At 45.3% G+C, this 17953-nt stretch overlaps 1 protein-coding gene across 1 annotated transcript in view; it reads right to left on the bottom strand.

Annotated features, from left to right (window-relative positions):
• The window catches only part of Bmp6 (bone morphogenetic protein 6), a 163910-nt gene extending 146160 nt beyond the window's left edge, over positions 1 to 17750 (bottom strand). Inside the window, exon 1 of the mRNA XM_026384642.2 lies at positions 16262 to 17750. Within this exon, the coding sequence (XP_026240427.2) occupies positions 16262 to 16907 (646 nt within the window). The 5' untranslated portion in view covers positions 16908 to 17750. The remainder of the gene's footprint in view (positions 1 to 16261) is intronic.
• Positions 17751 to 17953: the final 203 nt, after the last annotated feature.

Genomic DNA, 17953 nt, shown 5'->3' with positions numbered 1-17953 from the left:
TTAGAAAAAGGAAACAGCATGGGATGGGTCTCCCCATTTCCACGACTTAGAGTGTAAAGTGTGCCCGGTTGACACTGTGAGGCCCAGCTGGATCACCAAAGGAGTCCCACTGTCTTTCTGCCTGGAATAACCACAAGTCGAGGGAGGGAGACGTCCCAGAAAGGGAGGGGACCTCAGAAGGGGAGGCACAGAGAGGTGAAATCTGAATTCTGTGTGATCCCTGAACCACCCATACCCAGGGCAGACAGCATGCAGCCTCAAGGAACTTTCTGGGTGCTAGTAATGGTCTACATCTCGATAGGAGTTTGGGTTGCATGGGTATATGCATTTGTCAAAACTCATCAAATGGAACATGAAGAAATGTGCACTCCATTCTATAGAAATTTTTCCTAAAAAAAAAAAAAAGTGTGGGCTGGGGATGTGGCTCAAGCGGTAGCACGCTCGCCTGGCATGCATGTGGCCCAGGTTCGATCCTCAGCACCACATACAAAAGATGTTGTGTCCGCCGATAACTAAAAAGAAATAAATATTGAAATATTGAAATTCATTCTCTCTCTCTCCTCTCTCTCTCTCTCTCTCTCTCTCTCTCTCAAAAAAAAAAAAAGTGTATATTGAATTTAATCATCCGAGCAGAAGTACTGAGAAGACAGTGTACTGGTGCCTACAACTTACTTCAAAATGCATCTTTATAAAAAGAAGAATTGACCAACCAGTAAAGAGGTGGATAAAGAAAATATATCTGTGATAAAGCAGATAAAATAAACCATTAATGGTAGAATCTAAGTTGCCAAGTCAACAGATATTGATTCTAAAATCTTTCATTTTTTAATAGAGTTGATAGATATCTACATACAAGTTTTTCACAATAGTATGGAAAAAAGTTAAAAACACATTGCAACTTGAAATTTTCTCCTCAAAGAGGCATGAAAGTAAATCACAATATTTGCAAGAATTGGGCTAGGGATATTGCTCAGTGATAGAGTGCTTGCCTAGCATGCACAAGGCCCTGGGTTCCATCCCCAGTGCCATGAAAAAAAAAAAAAAGTTATTCACAAGAATCAACACAAAGGAAGCCAGGAATTCCTTGTGGAATTGTAAACAAAAAGCACTTAGGTAAGAGTTTGTTAAAACACGTTTGCTGCCCAATAGGAAAAAGCATGTACCAGAGTTGACCTTAGAGAATCATGGAAATATGTTCCTCATCTCCGTGAAATGTTCTGGTGACATGTTTTATTTTTGTAGTGTTACAGGGCTACCCCGGTAGTCTTGTGGTTAGTGATGTTAGAGGGCATCTCAGAAGTTTCGATTCTGAATTCAGCTGCATTGGAGCAGGCCCTAAGGACCGGACAGGCCATGAAGATCTAACACTGGACCAGAGAGGGCAGCACTCACAGGCCAGAGGAGGAGCCAGGGTTGAAACCGGCCTGAAGGGGCTGCGTGCAGCTCAGTGGTTAGAGCATGGGTTTAAGCATGGGTGAGGCCCTGGGCTCAGTCCCCAGGCCCTCAAAACAAAAGGATCAAGAAAAACTGGCCCGAAAACAAAGACCTCTGGATCAACAAGAAGTCAAAGGGATGCTCAATCCATTTGTTCCTGAAAACAAGCATCTCTCGTATCATCCAACACGGAGAGGACAACAGAGTGCTGTGGTTGGCTCACCTCCTACAGACACAAGATAAATGATCCCAGCAAGAGCCAGCCAGCTAGAGAACAGGGCCACAGATATTCCAACAACAAGACACATTAACCTTGTAAATACTGGACAGTGCAACACTACACACGGTTACTTGTTGCTAAATACAGCCCAAAAATAAGAAATAAAACAATGGTAAATCCTATTTGGGGTAGGTAGGAAAAGGTAAAGGGAACACACCTTGCACAATGCCCCTTCCTCTACATGTACATCTATTTTAAAAGTATAAAATACACAAAATAGGCTGGGGGTGCAGCTTAGGGAGAGCCCACGCGTGGCATGTGCCTCACGTGTATTCCATCCCCAGCACAGAAAAGTAAGGCAAAATAAAATATGCAAGATTATCGCTTGATAGGACTTACAAATATGAGTCTGAAATTATTTCCATATTCCCCTTCCATTTGATTTCCATATTCCATTTCCATCAAATAAAATGTGAAAGACATCTGGACTTGTTACTCCTATGACCTGTGTCAACTCCATCCCCCTCTCTCCTTCTCTCCATCTCCCCCAACACACCTCTCCCCCACCCCTCTCTCATTCTTCTCTCCATCCCAAGGCTAATACATATGCGGAGGAGGGGTATCTCAGCCCAGCCCACACAGCTTTGATCCGTTTTCAGTTTTTAAATGCTCTCTGCTGCCTGGTGGGACGGTAAGTGGCTTTGCTTCAAAAGACATTATGTCACCCCCTGACCCTTATGTAAACATACTGTCTAACACCTCCACAATGTGAGCCAAGTGAGCCAGCCCCAAGCAAAGGCTGACAAGATAAGTATTTTGCATGTGCACCTGCAGAAGGACTCCGTGCCTGCCCGCATGCACGCCTTCTGCCTGGCACAAGCAGGAAATTTAAATTTAGACTCAGCAGCAACCACTGACTCCTATTAATTCTTACTAAAGTCATCATGACATCAGATAGAAGGGAAATAATATTTTTTCTTCCTGGAGATTTTTTTTTTCCAACCATCACGAAAGTCACAGACCATAAGCCCCGAAAGGGGAAGGTAACCTTATTTTTTTTAATAACCATTGGTGCACACAGAATCCAATAAGCATCTCTCAAACCTGCCCAAGGTGTTTCACAGTTCATGATTCTTTCTTCCAGATGTTTGATGTTATTTGTGACAAGAGATAAGACTAAGACAGCATATACCGATTTAATTGAGTACTTATTGTGTATGAGTACCTTTGTAAGGAGTACTTACTGTGTCTCGACTAAGGTATGATGCTGGGTACTTTAGAGAGGGGAAAATGTACCAAAGATGGATAAAACATTAGAGGATAGGAATCGGAAAAGTCAGCATTGAAGGGCTGGCCCAGTGCACACAGTGGTGGGTAGCAGAGCCAACCAACAGAACTCAAGGCTCCAAGCTCCTTCCTCTAAGCCACCCAGAGGTCATCTGCACACAGGTATCTGAAGTTAGAATGTTGCTCTGTGACTTTCTGCATAGGGAAACGTCCCTTGTCATCTGGACCCAGATGTTCTTGCAAAGAGTAATGCATGCAGATGAGCAAATGTCAGACAGGCTTCCTCGAGCGCTGGGGGTGCAGCTCAGTGCACACTCACCCAGTGTGTGCAAGGCCCTGGGTTTGAACCCCAGCAACCACAAAAAAAAAAAAAGAAAGGAAGAAAAAGAAGGGTTTCCCTGATGAGATGGCACTTGAGCTAAGAATCGAGTGGAATTGAGAGCATTGAAATGGAGAGTTTCACAAGATGGACGGACGAAATCACGGAACAGAGTCAGCTGAGAGAATAGGACGTGTTAAAGGCGAGCGGAGGAGAGGAAACTGAAGGATGGAAGTGAGAGGCCTTTTGGCTTCATTCAGTAGACCATACGGATCCAATGAAGGTGATGGAGGGGGATAACAGATCACATCTGCACCACAGAGAGACAGAGCTGGCAGAGATGCAGGGTGGATTAGCAACAGGGAGGCCGGTGCAGAAGTCAAGGCCAAGCATCACAAGGAGCTCATCTAGGGAACTTGTGGAATGATGGAGGAGGAGGATGGGAACGTGGGAGTGGGAAATCCTGGAAACGGTAAGTGTGGCAATTCACTGGATGTAGGAACAAGGGCCCAGATTAAGTTTAAACCTGAGGAACCAACACTGGGTTCTCAAACGTCAATCACCCCTCTCATCAGCAAGACAGCTTGTTAGAACGCAGATTCCCACACCCCGAGCCCCCACCCAGGTCGGGGGCAGATCCACGTTAACAGATCCGTGCTGATTCATAAACTCTGATACCTAGGAAATGGAAAGTGTTTAGATGGTTCTGATGACAATTTCACGAACAAATGTATACAAGTGGCATCTAATAATTCAAAGCTAAGGTTTGATTTTGTGTGTGTTTAGCATTTTGCATGTCACTATTCTCATAATTCATTTTTTTGTCAATTTTTCAAAAGTACAAGTCTGTAGAAATTTAAATTTTTTTGAAAACAAAGCAGTTTTTTGCACTGAGACACAACTGTAAGCGCTGCACCGCATGGTTCTGGTGCCGGACCACCCTTGGGCAATAGTCAGAAAAGACAGGTCAGTATAAGAAAAGGGAATCGAATGTGTGAGCCGATGTTCCAGCTCTATCCAAACATGCTGACCGCTAGTTCCATATAACTGCACTGACAGTCCCACCAGCCACCAGCCTCCATGCTGGGTCACCTAAGAGCCTGTAACTGCCCACCATCCTGCCTAATGACCACATCTCTCCACTCCTGTACCTAAGAGTGACCACCCCCTGCCCTGGTCCTCTCTGGCCCCCGTATGGAAGTTTCCCGCCACCTGCCCACACTTCTGAACCTCTCGCTGTGTCTCAGAAACTGTCCCCCCAAATAACAGGCTGGCCAGCTGGGGGAAAGGAACATCAGTGTGATGGAGGCTGGTGGAGAGGAGGACAAGGACTTGGGACAGTCACGAGTTGCCTTTAATAGAGCCACTTCAGCAAAGTGAGGGGGACAGGAGTCAGGTGGTAAGAGACATGGAAAGGATGTAGGTACATCCCTGAATGACAGACAGGTGGGAGATGGCCACATGATTTTGAAACCTACGATGCCACTGGGTGCTATCTGAAACATTCATTTCACGGCACCTGAAATATTTGTTCTCTTGTAAGACTTCCAAATTCTCCCCTAACTTCCTAGCACTCACTGTATATTTGCAGCAAGAAAAGTGTTTGCCTTTCTGAGATAACAGGATGAGTGACATCAGTCATTCTCTAAGGCAAAAGGTCATAAAGAAATACAATACTGATGCTGTCTCGGGGAGGAAGCAATATCTACTTAAGCTCACAGAATATTTGGAGAATGGGGAACATAGGGGAAATGTTGGGAATAGGTTGGGATTTACTTCCTTAAAGTTCTTGGACTGGTGCCCTACCAATATTGCCCAAATTTAAAACAGAAACCCGTGAAAGCATCTTTGTGCTCTTCTCCAACAGAATCCAAGCTTCTCAACTTGAACATTTAGAAACAAGATGCCAAAAGGGTCGTTTGGTTCAAAAATAAATGTGTAAAGTGAGATACAGAGTTAGGGTCAATCACAACTGCAAAGAGCAGGCTTGACCCCATGAATACTTGACCTTATGGTTCTCTGATCCAAGAAAACCATTCACAAACATCTACAGCACATTCCATTCTTAAGACAGCCAAAGCCCTTAAAGATAAAAGCAAGAGAGCAATGACATTGATGAAAGCTGGGACTTTGTACAGCTCTTCTCTGTGTTTGGGTGGAAGGTCTCATGCCCTCACACGCACAATTGCTTAGAATAGCTCAGGAGATGTTCACTATCTTGATTGCTCAAATGGTTTCATTGATGCCTACCTATGCAAAGCTCATAGAACTGTGTGCTTTCAATAAGTAGCTTATTGTATGTTGATCATACCTCAATAGAGCTGTTAAAAAAGAAACAAACAAACAAACATTCAGAAAAACACAGAAAGGAACAACCCTAGAATTGAGTTCTGAGCATTATCTTGTTTGAGTTTCTCAACTGTGTTCCAGGCAATTAGGAGGCTAGAGTTTCAGAGTCTGCTATAGTTTATATCTAGAATATCCCCCAAAGCCCCGTGTGTGGAAGGCTTGGTCTCAGCTTGGCACTATTGGGAGGTGTGTCTGGTCGGAGGTTTTCAGGTTATTGAGAGTGTGCCCTTAAAGGGGATAGTCAGACCCCATCCCTTTTCTCTTCTTCTATTTCGTTTTTCAGCCATGAGCTGAGTGGCTTTGCTCTACCATGTGCTCCCTACCACGATACACTGCCTTGCCACAGGCCAAAAGCAACAGGGTCAATCAATCATGGATTGGAACCTCCAAAACTGTGAGCCAAAATAAACCTTTTCTCTTTAATAAGTATATTATCTCAGATATTTGTTATAGTTATGGAAAAATGACTAACCCAGGGTTCAAACAGGGAAAAGGATCCCTTGCAAGTGTTTCCAACACAGGGTATTTAACGCGGGGAGCTGGTGCCACAGTAGTGGGAGAAGCAGATCACGGAGTGGTAACCCATGAATTAGCAATATCAGGAAGCCATGCTCCCCCTTAGGAAGGGGGGCAGAGGTCCCAGGGTTCACCAATGGAAGGTGAAACAGGTGACCCATCCAGAAAGAGCCGGAGCCACAGAAAGCAGTGGCATCTGGAAACGCAGACTGTCCTACTCTGTAAGAATAACCAGAGCCAGAATGGGGGCAGAGAGGCCAGGTCTGACCCAAGAAGCTTCCAGCAATAAGGGGTTGTGAAGCTAAAGTAAATTCAAAGAAAACTATTACAACAAGTTAGCAATTTCTCTCCTGCCAGTCTTTTCACAGCTCTAATATGCTGATAGACATGTAAATCTCAAAGACAAGAATAGAATATTAAGTGCTTCCGTGATCTTTTTGGAACATTTTGGAAAAACAGTGTTCATGAGACGTCTTCTGGAAAATGCAGATCTACTGCACATATTCAAATTGTATAGATAAAGAAAGAGAACTAGAAACTTGGTTGAGTGTTTTGAACTGGATATTATAAAAAGGATGTTACTACCACTAGAGGTTCAATTTAAGCTTCCTGAATTGTAATCGAGTGCTCATTCCTCCACTCTATACTTAAGCACTTTCTAGAACCATCAAGAAATCTAACTACTTAACCATAATCGTGGAGGATGACTCATTCCTGTGGTATAGAACTCAATGGGAATGTGTATAATCTGCTCTGCTGGTGACAGAGACACCAAAACTAGGGGTAAAGAACATATGAAAAAGGAAATGAATGTGTTGAGGTTGCCAAATTTGTTAAACAGAGAGGGAAAAAAAGAGAGAAGGCAATGAAAGCCAAAGAAATAGAGCAACTCACATCCACTGGGTACCACCTACATCCCTGTCACCATGTTGGACTCCACATCTTATACAATGACACACATGTGTATAACAGGAGAATCAAACAACTTTGATTAAGCAAATGAAGTAACTAAGGGGCCATATGTGTTGGAGGTGTTCCCCATGGTGCTGGAGGGCTCTACCCTAAATTGTCCCCCTAGAAATGCAAACCTGTTCCATGGCCCTGTGGGAGAAGTACAGGTAACCAAATATCTCCACCTCAAGGCCCCTATGACCATAAGCCTTTGCCCTGTCCTTAGGTATCTTTTTTTTTTTTCTTGACTAAACTTCCAACACTCAGATGTATTAAACCACAGCATATTCCAAGTCAGATGTACCGGACAAGGTTGAATTTCTCAAGCTCACTAATACTGCCCTGGCCCCAGGCTACTCCATAAGAGATGAGCAAGTGAGAAAGGATCTCTCTATGATGGGTAGTTAACACAGAGAGGGGAGAATTCACAAAATGTGTCACCTGTATGACATTCATCCAGGAACGCTCCCAAATCACCAACATATCTCACAGGAACTGACAGCTATGTGCTCAATAGCACTTTTTAGAGTTACCGTGTTTCTTGTTCATGCTCTTGTATTTTCTTTTTGGATTACCATTAATCCTTGTCACCCTTTGACATGGGAAACAGTTCAAAGGAAAATAAGCCTTTTTTATATATTCTTTTACAAAGACCTCTGAATTTATGGAATCTCAATTAATTCAGTTTTACTCAGTTCTCAATAATCTCTCCGAGGAAGTATTTGAAAGTTCCCTGATCCTTCCTCTAGGATCAGTAAGATTTTTTATTTTTCTTTTTTGATAAGTTTCTCCATCCTAAAGGCACACCATTTCGATATGAGTTTTCCAAAAGGAAGGAAATATATTTAACTCTTCCCCTAACACCCACCCCTCTCAATTTCAATAATTTACAAGCACAAAATTCCAATAATTCTTGTTCCTTCTTCAGGCTTCTCTATTTTACTCCCTCCAATCCTGCCGAGCATGGATCAAACGGGCACAAGCCAGGGAGAAATTTAATCACTCATGTCTCTGCCTGAGGGATTGTCTAGGTACTATGGTGACAGACACCTCACTGGAAGTATGTAGGGGAAAAAAAAAAAAAGATTTTTAACTCCTAGACTTTAAAAAAGAAAGAAAGGAGGATTTCTGATGAATTTGTTGTCAACACGTAGAAGCACTATAAAATAAGACCCTACATTTTCACAGGCGATCAAAATTACTTCTTTATATACCACTGGGGTAAAATTCCAGAAACAAAGTATGATTCAACAAAGGAATTTTATTATTCTTGCCCCCAAACTTTGCATATTTTCATGGATTTGGTTTTCCCTGTTAAATGGACAGCTTCTCCACAGTGGGTTTTTAGGGCAGTGAAATTACTCTGTTTGACACTATGAGGGCGGGTGCATTTGTCCAGACCCACAGAATGAACATCCAGAGTGAAACCTAATGTAAACCAGAGTCTCCCAGTGATCGTAATGTATCAATGTAGGTTCACTGATTTTAACCGATGGGCCACTCTGGTGGCAGAGGTTGATAAAAGGAAAGGCTAAGCATATGTAAGGGTGAGGGAAATGAAAGGGGAATCTCTGGATAGTAGAATGAATCGGACACGACTATCCTATGTGCATATATGATTGCACAACCAAAGTCATTCTACATCATGTACAACCAGAAGAATGAGAAGTTATACTGCATATATGTATGTCACATTTTATTGTCATGTATAACTATTTAGCACAACAAAAAAAGAAACCTCTGTAAACTTCTGCCCAGTTTTGCTGTGAACCTAAAACTGCTCTAAAAAATAAACCTAATTTTTAAAAGCATACAGCTTCTCTGTTAACTCATTCTGCTATGCTAGTAGGCAAATAAATCTGTTTTTTAAAAAAATCAAGTAAAAAATTTTAGTCCTTCGTTTTCGTGATTTACAAAAGTCAGACTTTGGACTATCTAAATATAACTCATCGATTTAAAAGAAGGGAGGGAAAATAACTTGTCTCCGAGAATTAGCGAAGTCAATTATTATTATTACTATTATTTTTAAATCTCCTGTTCCTGTGGACACGTGAGAGCTCACACCCACAGATGACATGGTCGGCTCATCCTCTGACAAGACACAAATTGGAATTTTTTTTTTCCCAGCCCATGTTCATGTACAGGAAACCCACAAGCCTGTAAACACAGGAACAACAATCGACAGACGCAGATGTTGCAGGCTGGAAGTCACTTTCAGGACAAGGTGAAAGGGTAAGTGGAAACAGAGAGATAATAAGGAACTTGGGGGATGACAAAGGTCAGCTTGGAGGGGCCCCTCCCCCCAGGGCACTGTCCCCGCCTGCTGTCAATCTACACTCCTCCCCCTCCAGGGCAGAACTCTCCCGTGATGAGAAAACAATCTGAACACAAAACCTACACTGAGGAGCAAGGACATTTCTTCTTCGGGCCCGGGACAATCCCAGCCTCTCCAGCAGGATCAGCAATCAAGGGCGTATGCCCATGAACTTGAAAGTCAGGAAGCCTCTCTCACTCGGAACCAGGAACCAGAGCCTCATTCTGCAAAAATGTTTGAAGAGATTCTTGGACTCAGTCATCTGGGACTGCGTTTGAGATAACAAGACCGTGGGGAGCCATCAAGGAATTACCTGATGCAATTTAGATACCATCTCTATTATGGGCCCAATCTCTTAAATAATGGAGATGGGAAGGGCAGGAAGAGAATCGGTGCCTGTGGATATCAGTGGAACAATTGCCACTACAGAGCACAGTGGCTTGCAATTCAGTTTCCAAGCAGAAAACAATTCACTGGGGTCAACAGCACTTCGGCCTACTGAACAAGAGGATGTTTATAGATATACATAGCATTTTCTTTTCTCAAAGCCACTGTGCTAGGAGAGAATGATATCCACTAACAAAAACAACAAAATTTCAGAAGATTTGGATCTCCTCACCTCTTTTCCAGGACTGTGCTCTGGCATGCTTTTGTAATTACTCCTTAAGTATTCACTCCTGCCTGACCAAAGGCCCTATTGTTTTGATGCAGGAGGACCTCTTGGCAGGTCTGTGAATGGTCCTTCAGGGGAAAATGACCTGAATAAATCTAACAAATTCAACTGAAAACACAAAAGATTAGATGATATGCAAAAACTTTTCAAGCTCGAAGTTCTATGAACAATATAAATTCACCAATAATCCCAAACGAGGTCAACCAACAAACCCAGAGTGGGTTATCTGTTGCTGGACATGTTTCTCCAGAAAAAAAAAAAAAAAAAAAAAAAAAAACTACCTTGTGAATGGTAGCTGTTTTCCCAACCAGGCCCTGGCATCTAACTTTATCCTTAGGGTGCTGAATACTAATATTTATACTGAAAAAAGAAACTATAGAAAACAATACCTTCAAAATCCTGGTAGCTGAACCAAAAAAAAAAAAAAATTCCAGTAAGTTTCAGTGATTAGCAATCAATGGGTAGATTTCTAATGCTTGTGATAAGCAGACGGAACTCAGATTCTGAGAATTCCTGGTGCTCTCAAAACTTGATAGCCCTGGTTCTTTAATAACCCTAAATCCTATTAATGTGATGATGGTTTTTCTTCTCCTCAATACAACCATCTTCACTTTCATATATTCCAAGAGAGACTGGGACTATTTTTTGGCTCACAAACCTCCAGAGGGCCAGAGATCAACAGAGACGGGTGTTGAACTGGAGGTTAAGGAGATTATGAAAAGAGATGTGCTTAAATAAAACCAAGAAAGAGGACAACAGAGTGCACTGCTTCTGTGTAAGGAACACAAAAAAGAGGGTGCTTGAAGTTCCCCATCTCAGCCCCTGGGTGACAGTCTGAGGCCCAGGCAACAGGCTTCCTGGCAGGCACCGGGGTCCTTGGACTGCAGCCTCTGAGGGTGGGACAGAAGAGTTAATCTGTAACACCTGTTTACAAGCATGAAGACTTTGTAAATTGACTGCTCATATCTGAAGGAGGTTCTGTATTGATTACTACTCCTTTTAACCAGATCCGCATGGAAGTTTCTCATAAAAAACACAATTATCTGATTTAAAAATATCTCCTCCTTTTCTTTCTACTGCTAGAAGCACCAATGATGGTGAATTGACTAAAATTCAGGAAAAAAAAAGAAAAGAAAAGCGAGGTGGGGAATCAGGCTCCATGTGGAAAAATTAAACCAAAATGACTTTATTCTAAGTATAAAAGTCAGCATTCTCCTGAAAAAGTTACAAAGAGCTGATTCATTATCCAAGAAACTGCATCCTCTTCGTTTTCCTTTTCTAACTCAGCTTCTTAGAGACAAATAGTTCGGAGCACTTATCTTAGAGTCTGCTAAACTACCTACGGCAGGTATTCCCAGCTCCCACCCATATTCATGTAAAATACTGATTTGGGGCTGCAGGTGTAGCTCAGGGGTGGAGCTTGGGCTTCGTGTGCATGAGGCTCTAGCACAAAAAAAAAAAATGAAGTCTAACATATAAACAGAAAAACTCTGAAGACACAGAGATGTGACTTAGTTATCATATGCTAAATAAAGTGCTGAACTTTGTTGTTTCCACTTAGATTCTCTTATCCCTGGGGAGCCCTCCTCCAAGCTAATCAGAGATGAGCTCTTAAATAGAGGAACTAACCATGATTCAGCACATTTAAAAAGGGACTTGTACCCATTCTTAGAAGGACAACCAAAGGAAACACCATCTGAGGTCTAAACAATGGTATCTGCTTACCCTTTCATCTTAGTGTAAGAACACATTGTACGAGGTTTTTTGTTGAAATAAAACTGAATTTCACATTTAAATCTCTTTAGCAGGATTTCTACTGCTTCTTTGAACAGGGCTCTTGCAAATTCTCCAAACTCTTTTTTGCTGTGAGTAGCTTGCAGGCATGGATTTATTTTCTGCTAATAAAAATCTTCATTTGAGTACAGGCAGCTCAAATGAAAAATAGTACCTACTGATACTGTGTTGATGAGGAAAACGACAGTACCATGGATCTGGTTAGAAATATGAGTAGGGAGTATTCAATTTTTCTTCTAATTTATGTTTCCCAGGAGTAATTTTGTCAAGAACATTGCCAGTATTTTTAGTACAATAAGTTTCTTGTTACTTGTACGAAGACATACTGATTCCCTTTTCTGAGCATGATTGGAGGGTTTTTATTATTATTATTATTATTTCATTTAATCCTAGCATCTGGAGATCAACACCTCATTAATTCAAAGTAAGTAAGTGAAGTCTAAAATACAGAGGTTTAAAGAAGCACTGTTACATCTCTCTCATGTAATGCATAAAACAAATTAATACACACTTGGATATTTAATGAAAAAAGAGGCAAGTTAATAGAACATTATGATATGCATCAAATGCCATGAACCTCAATGTTCTACATGTCTGAACTTCAGACTTTTTACTCAATAAAAATCAGACATGGTATTTCTAAAGAATCAGATCTTCTGTATTAAAAATATGGGGTATTGCCTCCATTTTCATTAATTCAATCTTTTTAAGCACCTGCCACGTGGTCAGCATTATATTATGTGCGCAGGCTATAGTGGTGGATTGGTGAGACTTCAGCCTTTGACGGATGACAACCTAGAGGTGACACAAACAAATGAGTAAGCAAATTCCAAAAGAAAAAAGAAAAACTCCTTGTGATCAGCAAAAGGAAGGAAATAAACAGGGTGCTGGGGTGGTAAAGTCCAGGATGGAGCAACCCTAGTTTAAGTAGAGGGGCAGAAAAAGGTCTCTCTAAGAAGGTGAATTTTAAGCTAGGACCTCAAGGATATTTCAGGACACCTCTCCAAGGTCACCACATTGGCAGGCTTGCTTATTAGACTGCCAAGACATTTTTAGCAGAAAACAAACAGAAATGGCATCTGTGGCCCTGATTACATGCAAGTTCACGAGCTCACGGGGGAACTCTGTAGACCAGTCTCAGTGGCAGACTATTCACCCAGATGGAGTTTTAAGCAGGCAATATAAACAACAATGAACTGGTCAAATGACCAGCGTTTGGACTAGGAGAGATTCATCCTGTTGATTCATACTTCCTGATAGTTCTGCTGATGACAAAGCTCAGGGTGTTTTAAACGTATTTCATGAGTAAATTATTCCTCCAGTCTCAGAGAAGAGGAATGTTTACAACTATGTAACACTTTCCCTTATACCTCCAGGGTTCAACTTTCTCGGCCCAGCAGATAAGAGTATTTCTAAATACAGTACTGTAGCGTTTGTCTTTCTGCAGGTTCTTTAATAGATGAGCCCTGTAATACAACAGTTAACATGACATTGACACAAATCAGGAAATCTGTGGAATTCTCCCCACATCCTTATTCAGAGAATCCACGCTACTAAGCAATTACTTTCTTCAAGTGAACTGTCCTTCTTTTGCTCAGAGTCATGGTATCAGATTTTATCACATTTTGTGAAATGTGATAATTTCCCCTTCTCACTTCTAAGTGGATTAAGATGAAATAGAACTGTTTGATTGGCAGGTGGCATGGCTTTTAGGTTGGATTCTACTTACTTAAAACAGGGTTTCTTCTTTAATTACCCACACGGGAGTCCAGGACTAGACCTATATTAGGTATTACTTATAGTCACACAGCCCAATGATAGGATATAAGGGGCTTAGGTCAGAGTTCCATGACAGCCTGTCCCCTGGATCTGAAATTGCACTATTGGTGAGTTCTCCTGGAACTTACATATCTTTAAAAATCTTTTATGAAAAATGTCTAATGTTCTAAATGTCTGAACTTAATATCTAAGGATATTAAGATAATATCCTTAAGGAGATACTATGTTAAACCACCCCATTGGCAAGACTAGTTGTCAACCAGCTTCAAACAGTGTGACTCAGAAGGAGTGTGTACCCATAGACCACAAAAGGTCAGAAAAGCAAGGAACCAGAGGAATTTGGAAGTCACTAAGCACAATAAACATGACTGTACTTTACAAACTTGCCTCAAGTCCATTCTTGAAATTTCAAATACCACCCAAGGCAATGGTTCCTGAATCCTGGAAAGATTCTGGCTTTTACCCTCACACATTCTGAGTGAATTGAGATGGAATACAACCTGGGCATTAGGATGTTTTAAAGCTCTCAGGTAAGTCTACAGTCGATGTTTGGAAGTTTTGCTCTTCATTTCTGGGAATGATACATAGATTTTCCTCAGACATCAAGATCTTCTGTTCCAGAGATTCTTGACCATGGTAGCACATTAGAAAAATCTATGGCACTTAGGGGAGAAAAAAGAAGGAGGAGGAGGAGGATGCCTGAACCCCACCCTCAAAGATTCTGAAGTAATCTAGGAAGCCGCCCCAGAACCCCAGAGTTCCTCAAGTGCCCTGGGGCAATGCTAATGGGTAGACAAGGCTGAAAACCAGGGTCCAAGGTCAGGAACTGTTTTCTCAGAGACTGTAACATGATGCTCCATGAAGGAACCAGTCTTCCTTACCCAGGTTAGGTCTCTCCCGCTAAAAGCAATAAAACATTTCCCCAAAAGTTGTCAGGAAACATGAGGGCGTGGGTGGGTGGGTGGGTGCGTGAGAGAATAGGGGTTAGAATTTATTAGGTAAGAAGAAGCAGAAAAGTTAGAATAAGAAACAGCCCTAATCCTTGGCGGCCCCTCCCCATTCCATCCCAACCCCCATCACCACATTTTATTGACTGGCATGAGAGAGAGTTTCCTTAGACTGCTTCCTGGAGGTGGCTCAACCTTGGATTTGCTTCCAATAAATTGTGAAAATTTTTTTGTCCAATCAGATCTCCTGGCAGTGCAAGTAGCCAGATTGGCAGGCCCTGCGCTTCCACTCCCTGTGAGATTCTGTTTCATGAATTTCCCAGGAGGATTTTTGCACCACTTGGATGCCAATCTTCCAGCCTCTTCACCCTCCCCCTCCTCCTTCGCTCCTACCCCTCACTTTTTATCGCTCCACCCTCCCCCACCAAAGCTCAGGGGAATTGAGAATCATAGATACGTTGGAAAGAAATCGCCCAGATATTTTACACGGGAATCATTCAAGTAAATAAATGCAATTAAAAAGCGGATGTCTCAGACAGGGCTTGGAAACCTGTGTGCTACTTTACCAAGTGTCTGTTAACCCACTGTGGGGCCTTGGGCATGGTCACGCATCTCATGCGGGACAGGATGCTCGTGGAGACTCACCCCACAAAGCTACTGCACCCACTTGGGGGGTGGATGCTGCCTCCTCAGTTCTCCCTGAGAAGGATGCATCCCCTATGTCCCTCTGCCCACACTAAACTGAATCAGTTTTTGAATGAATAGCACAAATAAGAAGCATTGATTGCAAAGCGTCTTCCTCACAACCTTCACATTTACAGATGAGAAAACTTAAGGGCAAACAAGGCGATATGACTCTGTCCGGGTTGCCACAGAACATTTGTGGCACAGCCCGATTTAGCCGCCCTTGAATTTCCATTCCGTTGCCTGGCAACGGGCTCAGACCAGCTCAGCGCCCAACCCCGACCCTACCCCCGCACCCTTTCTCGTCCGTGTAGATTTGGCAGCCTTGATTAAAGCTTTAGCCTTTGGGGTCAAGTGAGCGAGGGCACCGACTGGATGACCCCAGTTGGACTGGGATTCCGGATCGCCCTCCGCGGTCTTGCAGAACCTTCCTCTGGAACCAAAGCGCTACCTTCCCAAGTCTGTGGATTCCTCTTAAAACACTCATGTCAAGTTTTCAAAGTTCTCAACTCCTCTCGGATTCCCTAAAAGTCGCGGTGGGAAAACTGACACTCCAGAAGTCAAGGGGCCTAAAGCAGACAGTTCGGAGGGGAAAGTGTGCTAAACAAGAGCCTTCAGCTTCCCACGGAGGCCAGAGTCGGGTTAAAGTGGTCCCAGCCAAGCAGCAGTGAGAAAAGCGCAGAACGTGCCCGGGCCCTGGTGAAGAGGAGCTATCCAGGGGTAACACTCCCAGAGCCCGGCACCCGCGCGAGCCTAGTCCCGCCCCCAGTCTCTCACGGCTGCAGATCGCAGCCTGACCCAGGACCAGCGCGGAGCGCACGTGCCTCCTACTGCCGCGCAGGTGGCAGGAGCGCAGCCCGCTGGTCCCCGCATGCCCGCAGTGCCAGGCGGGATCTGCATGGTCCTCCACCCCTTCACACCCACCACCACCCTGGGCCTGGGAAACTGGAAAGGAGGGAGATGTTCTCGTAGTTACGTTACCCCAAATTCTTACCCAGGTTCACAAAGCTCATGACCATGTCCGCGTCGTTGAGGAAGGCGCTGTCCTGCGCGCTTGTCAGTGGGGACGCGCCACCGCCTCCAGGTCCAGGGGCCAAGAGGCTCTTGTGGTTGAGAGTGTGTGCGGCGCTGGCAGATGGCTGCTGGAGCTCGGACAAGCTGGCCCCTCCGTGGGGCCCAGGGTGCCGCCTGTGCCCCTCCGACGCCCCGTCCTCATCGTCGTCTGCAGAAAGGGCGTTGTACAGATCCAGCATGAATAGGGGCGCGGACTTTAGCCGTCCTGGAGGTGGCTCCCCGCGAGGCGTCTGCTGCTGTGGGAACGCTGGGGGCTGTGGCTGCTGAAGACCGTGCAGCGGCCTGGGGCGGTGTGGGAGCCCCAGCACCGACAGGATCTCCTTCTGCATCTCACGTTTCTCGTGCGTCTTGAGCCGCCGGTAGAGGAAGCCGGAGGAGGAGGACTGCGGTGGTGGCGGCTGCTGCTCTGCACGGATAGGGCTCCCGCTGTCCCCGGGCAGTTGACCCCCAGCAGCGGCCGCCGCGGCTGCGGACAAGGACGACCGCAGTGGCGGGGGCCCGCAGCAGCTGCACAGCAGCCCCCACCACCAGCACAGCCACTGCGCCCTCCGTCCCAGCCCCGGCATCCCCGCCCGGCCGGGCTGCCTCCGCGGGCCCCGCGAGGCGTCGAGCGGCTGTGCGAGGCTGGAGAGTGGCCGCTGTGGCCCTTGGAGAGAACAGCCCCCGCCACCTCTCAGAGGACTCGCTTCCCCTTCCTGGCCTTCAGTCCTTATCTCTCATGGTCGTCCGGGGAGCCCCCAGTAACTGGAGGGAAGGCGAAGGAGGGATCACTAGAGCCCCGCACTCCGCGCGGGTCTCTAGAGACGCAAGTCTAAGCCAGGTGTGCCCAAGTCAGTATTGCACTGCAACCGGCGCCCCAGCCCCTGGGCGGGTCACGGCGCGGTCACTCCCGGGCCTCGCTGCCCGCACACGTGCGCTGCCCCGCGCCCTCCGGAGCCGGTGGCTGAATAGGACCCCGGGCGGCAGGGAAGCGGGGCCTCTCACGAGCTGGAGGCGACGTCGCGCATCATCCCCAGCGCACGCCCCTCTCCGGTTCGCAGGGCCACGATGAAGTTTCCCCCGTCGCAGGGCCCAGGCTGTGACGACAAGGCGTCCCGAAACGCCAGTCTTCTCCGAGAGGCTTAACTTCCTTCTTGTTCACAAACTCCGCGCCCCTCCGCCTGGGCACTGTCTCTCCCCCTCAAAATCGCGCCCCTCTCGCCTCCCCAAGCGGAGGCGGCGAGGATCTTGCTTTCCGTTCCGTGCTCTCCCAGCTGCCCAGAAAACCCCGCTGGCCGAGGGGACGGGAGGGAAGGGGACCCGTGCTGGGAGCGGCTGCTGCGACGTCGGCGCTCGGCATTCGCAGTCTCCCGCCTCTCTGAGCAGCGCTCCCCGCAGCAGCCAACGTGGGCTTTCTGCTGCGCGTCTAGCTCAGGTACCGCACTCCAGCCCCCGGGACTCCCCGCCCTCCTGGGTAACCGACAAGCTGGCAGCCAATGAAGAGACGAGTCTCTCGGGCTATTTAAATAGGCCCGCCCCTTCTTTCACCCTCCCCTCCCGAGAGGCGTCGCCTCCGCGGCGGGTAGGTTTCAAGTACAGAGAATTCTTGGAGGCGCCCGAGGAGCTGCGAGGT

The sequence above is a fragment of the Urocitellus parryii genome, chromosome 8 (assembly GCF_045843805.1).
Source record: "Urocitellus parryii isolate mUroPar1 chromosome 8, mUroPar1.hap1, whole genome shotgun sequence".
In the NCBI taxonomy this organism is placed as follows: Eukaryota; Metazoa; Chordata; class Mammalia; order Rodentia; family Sciuridae; genus Urocitellus; species Urocitellus parryii.
Note: the sequence above shows the minus strand (reverse complement) of the source record. Positions and strands in the feature narration are given on the sequence as shown.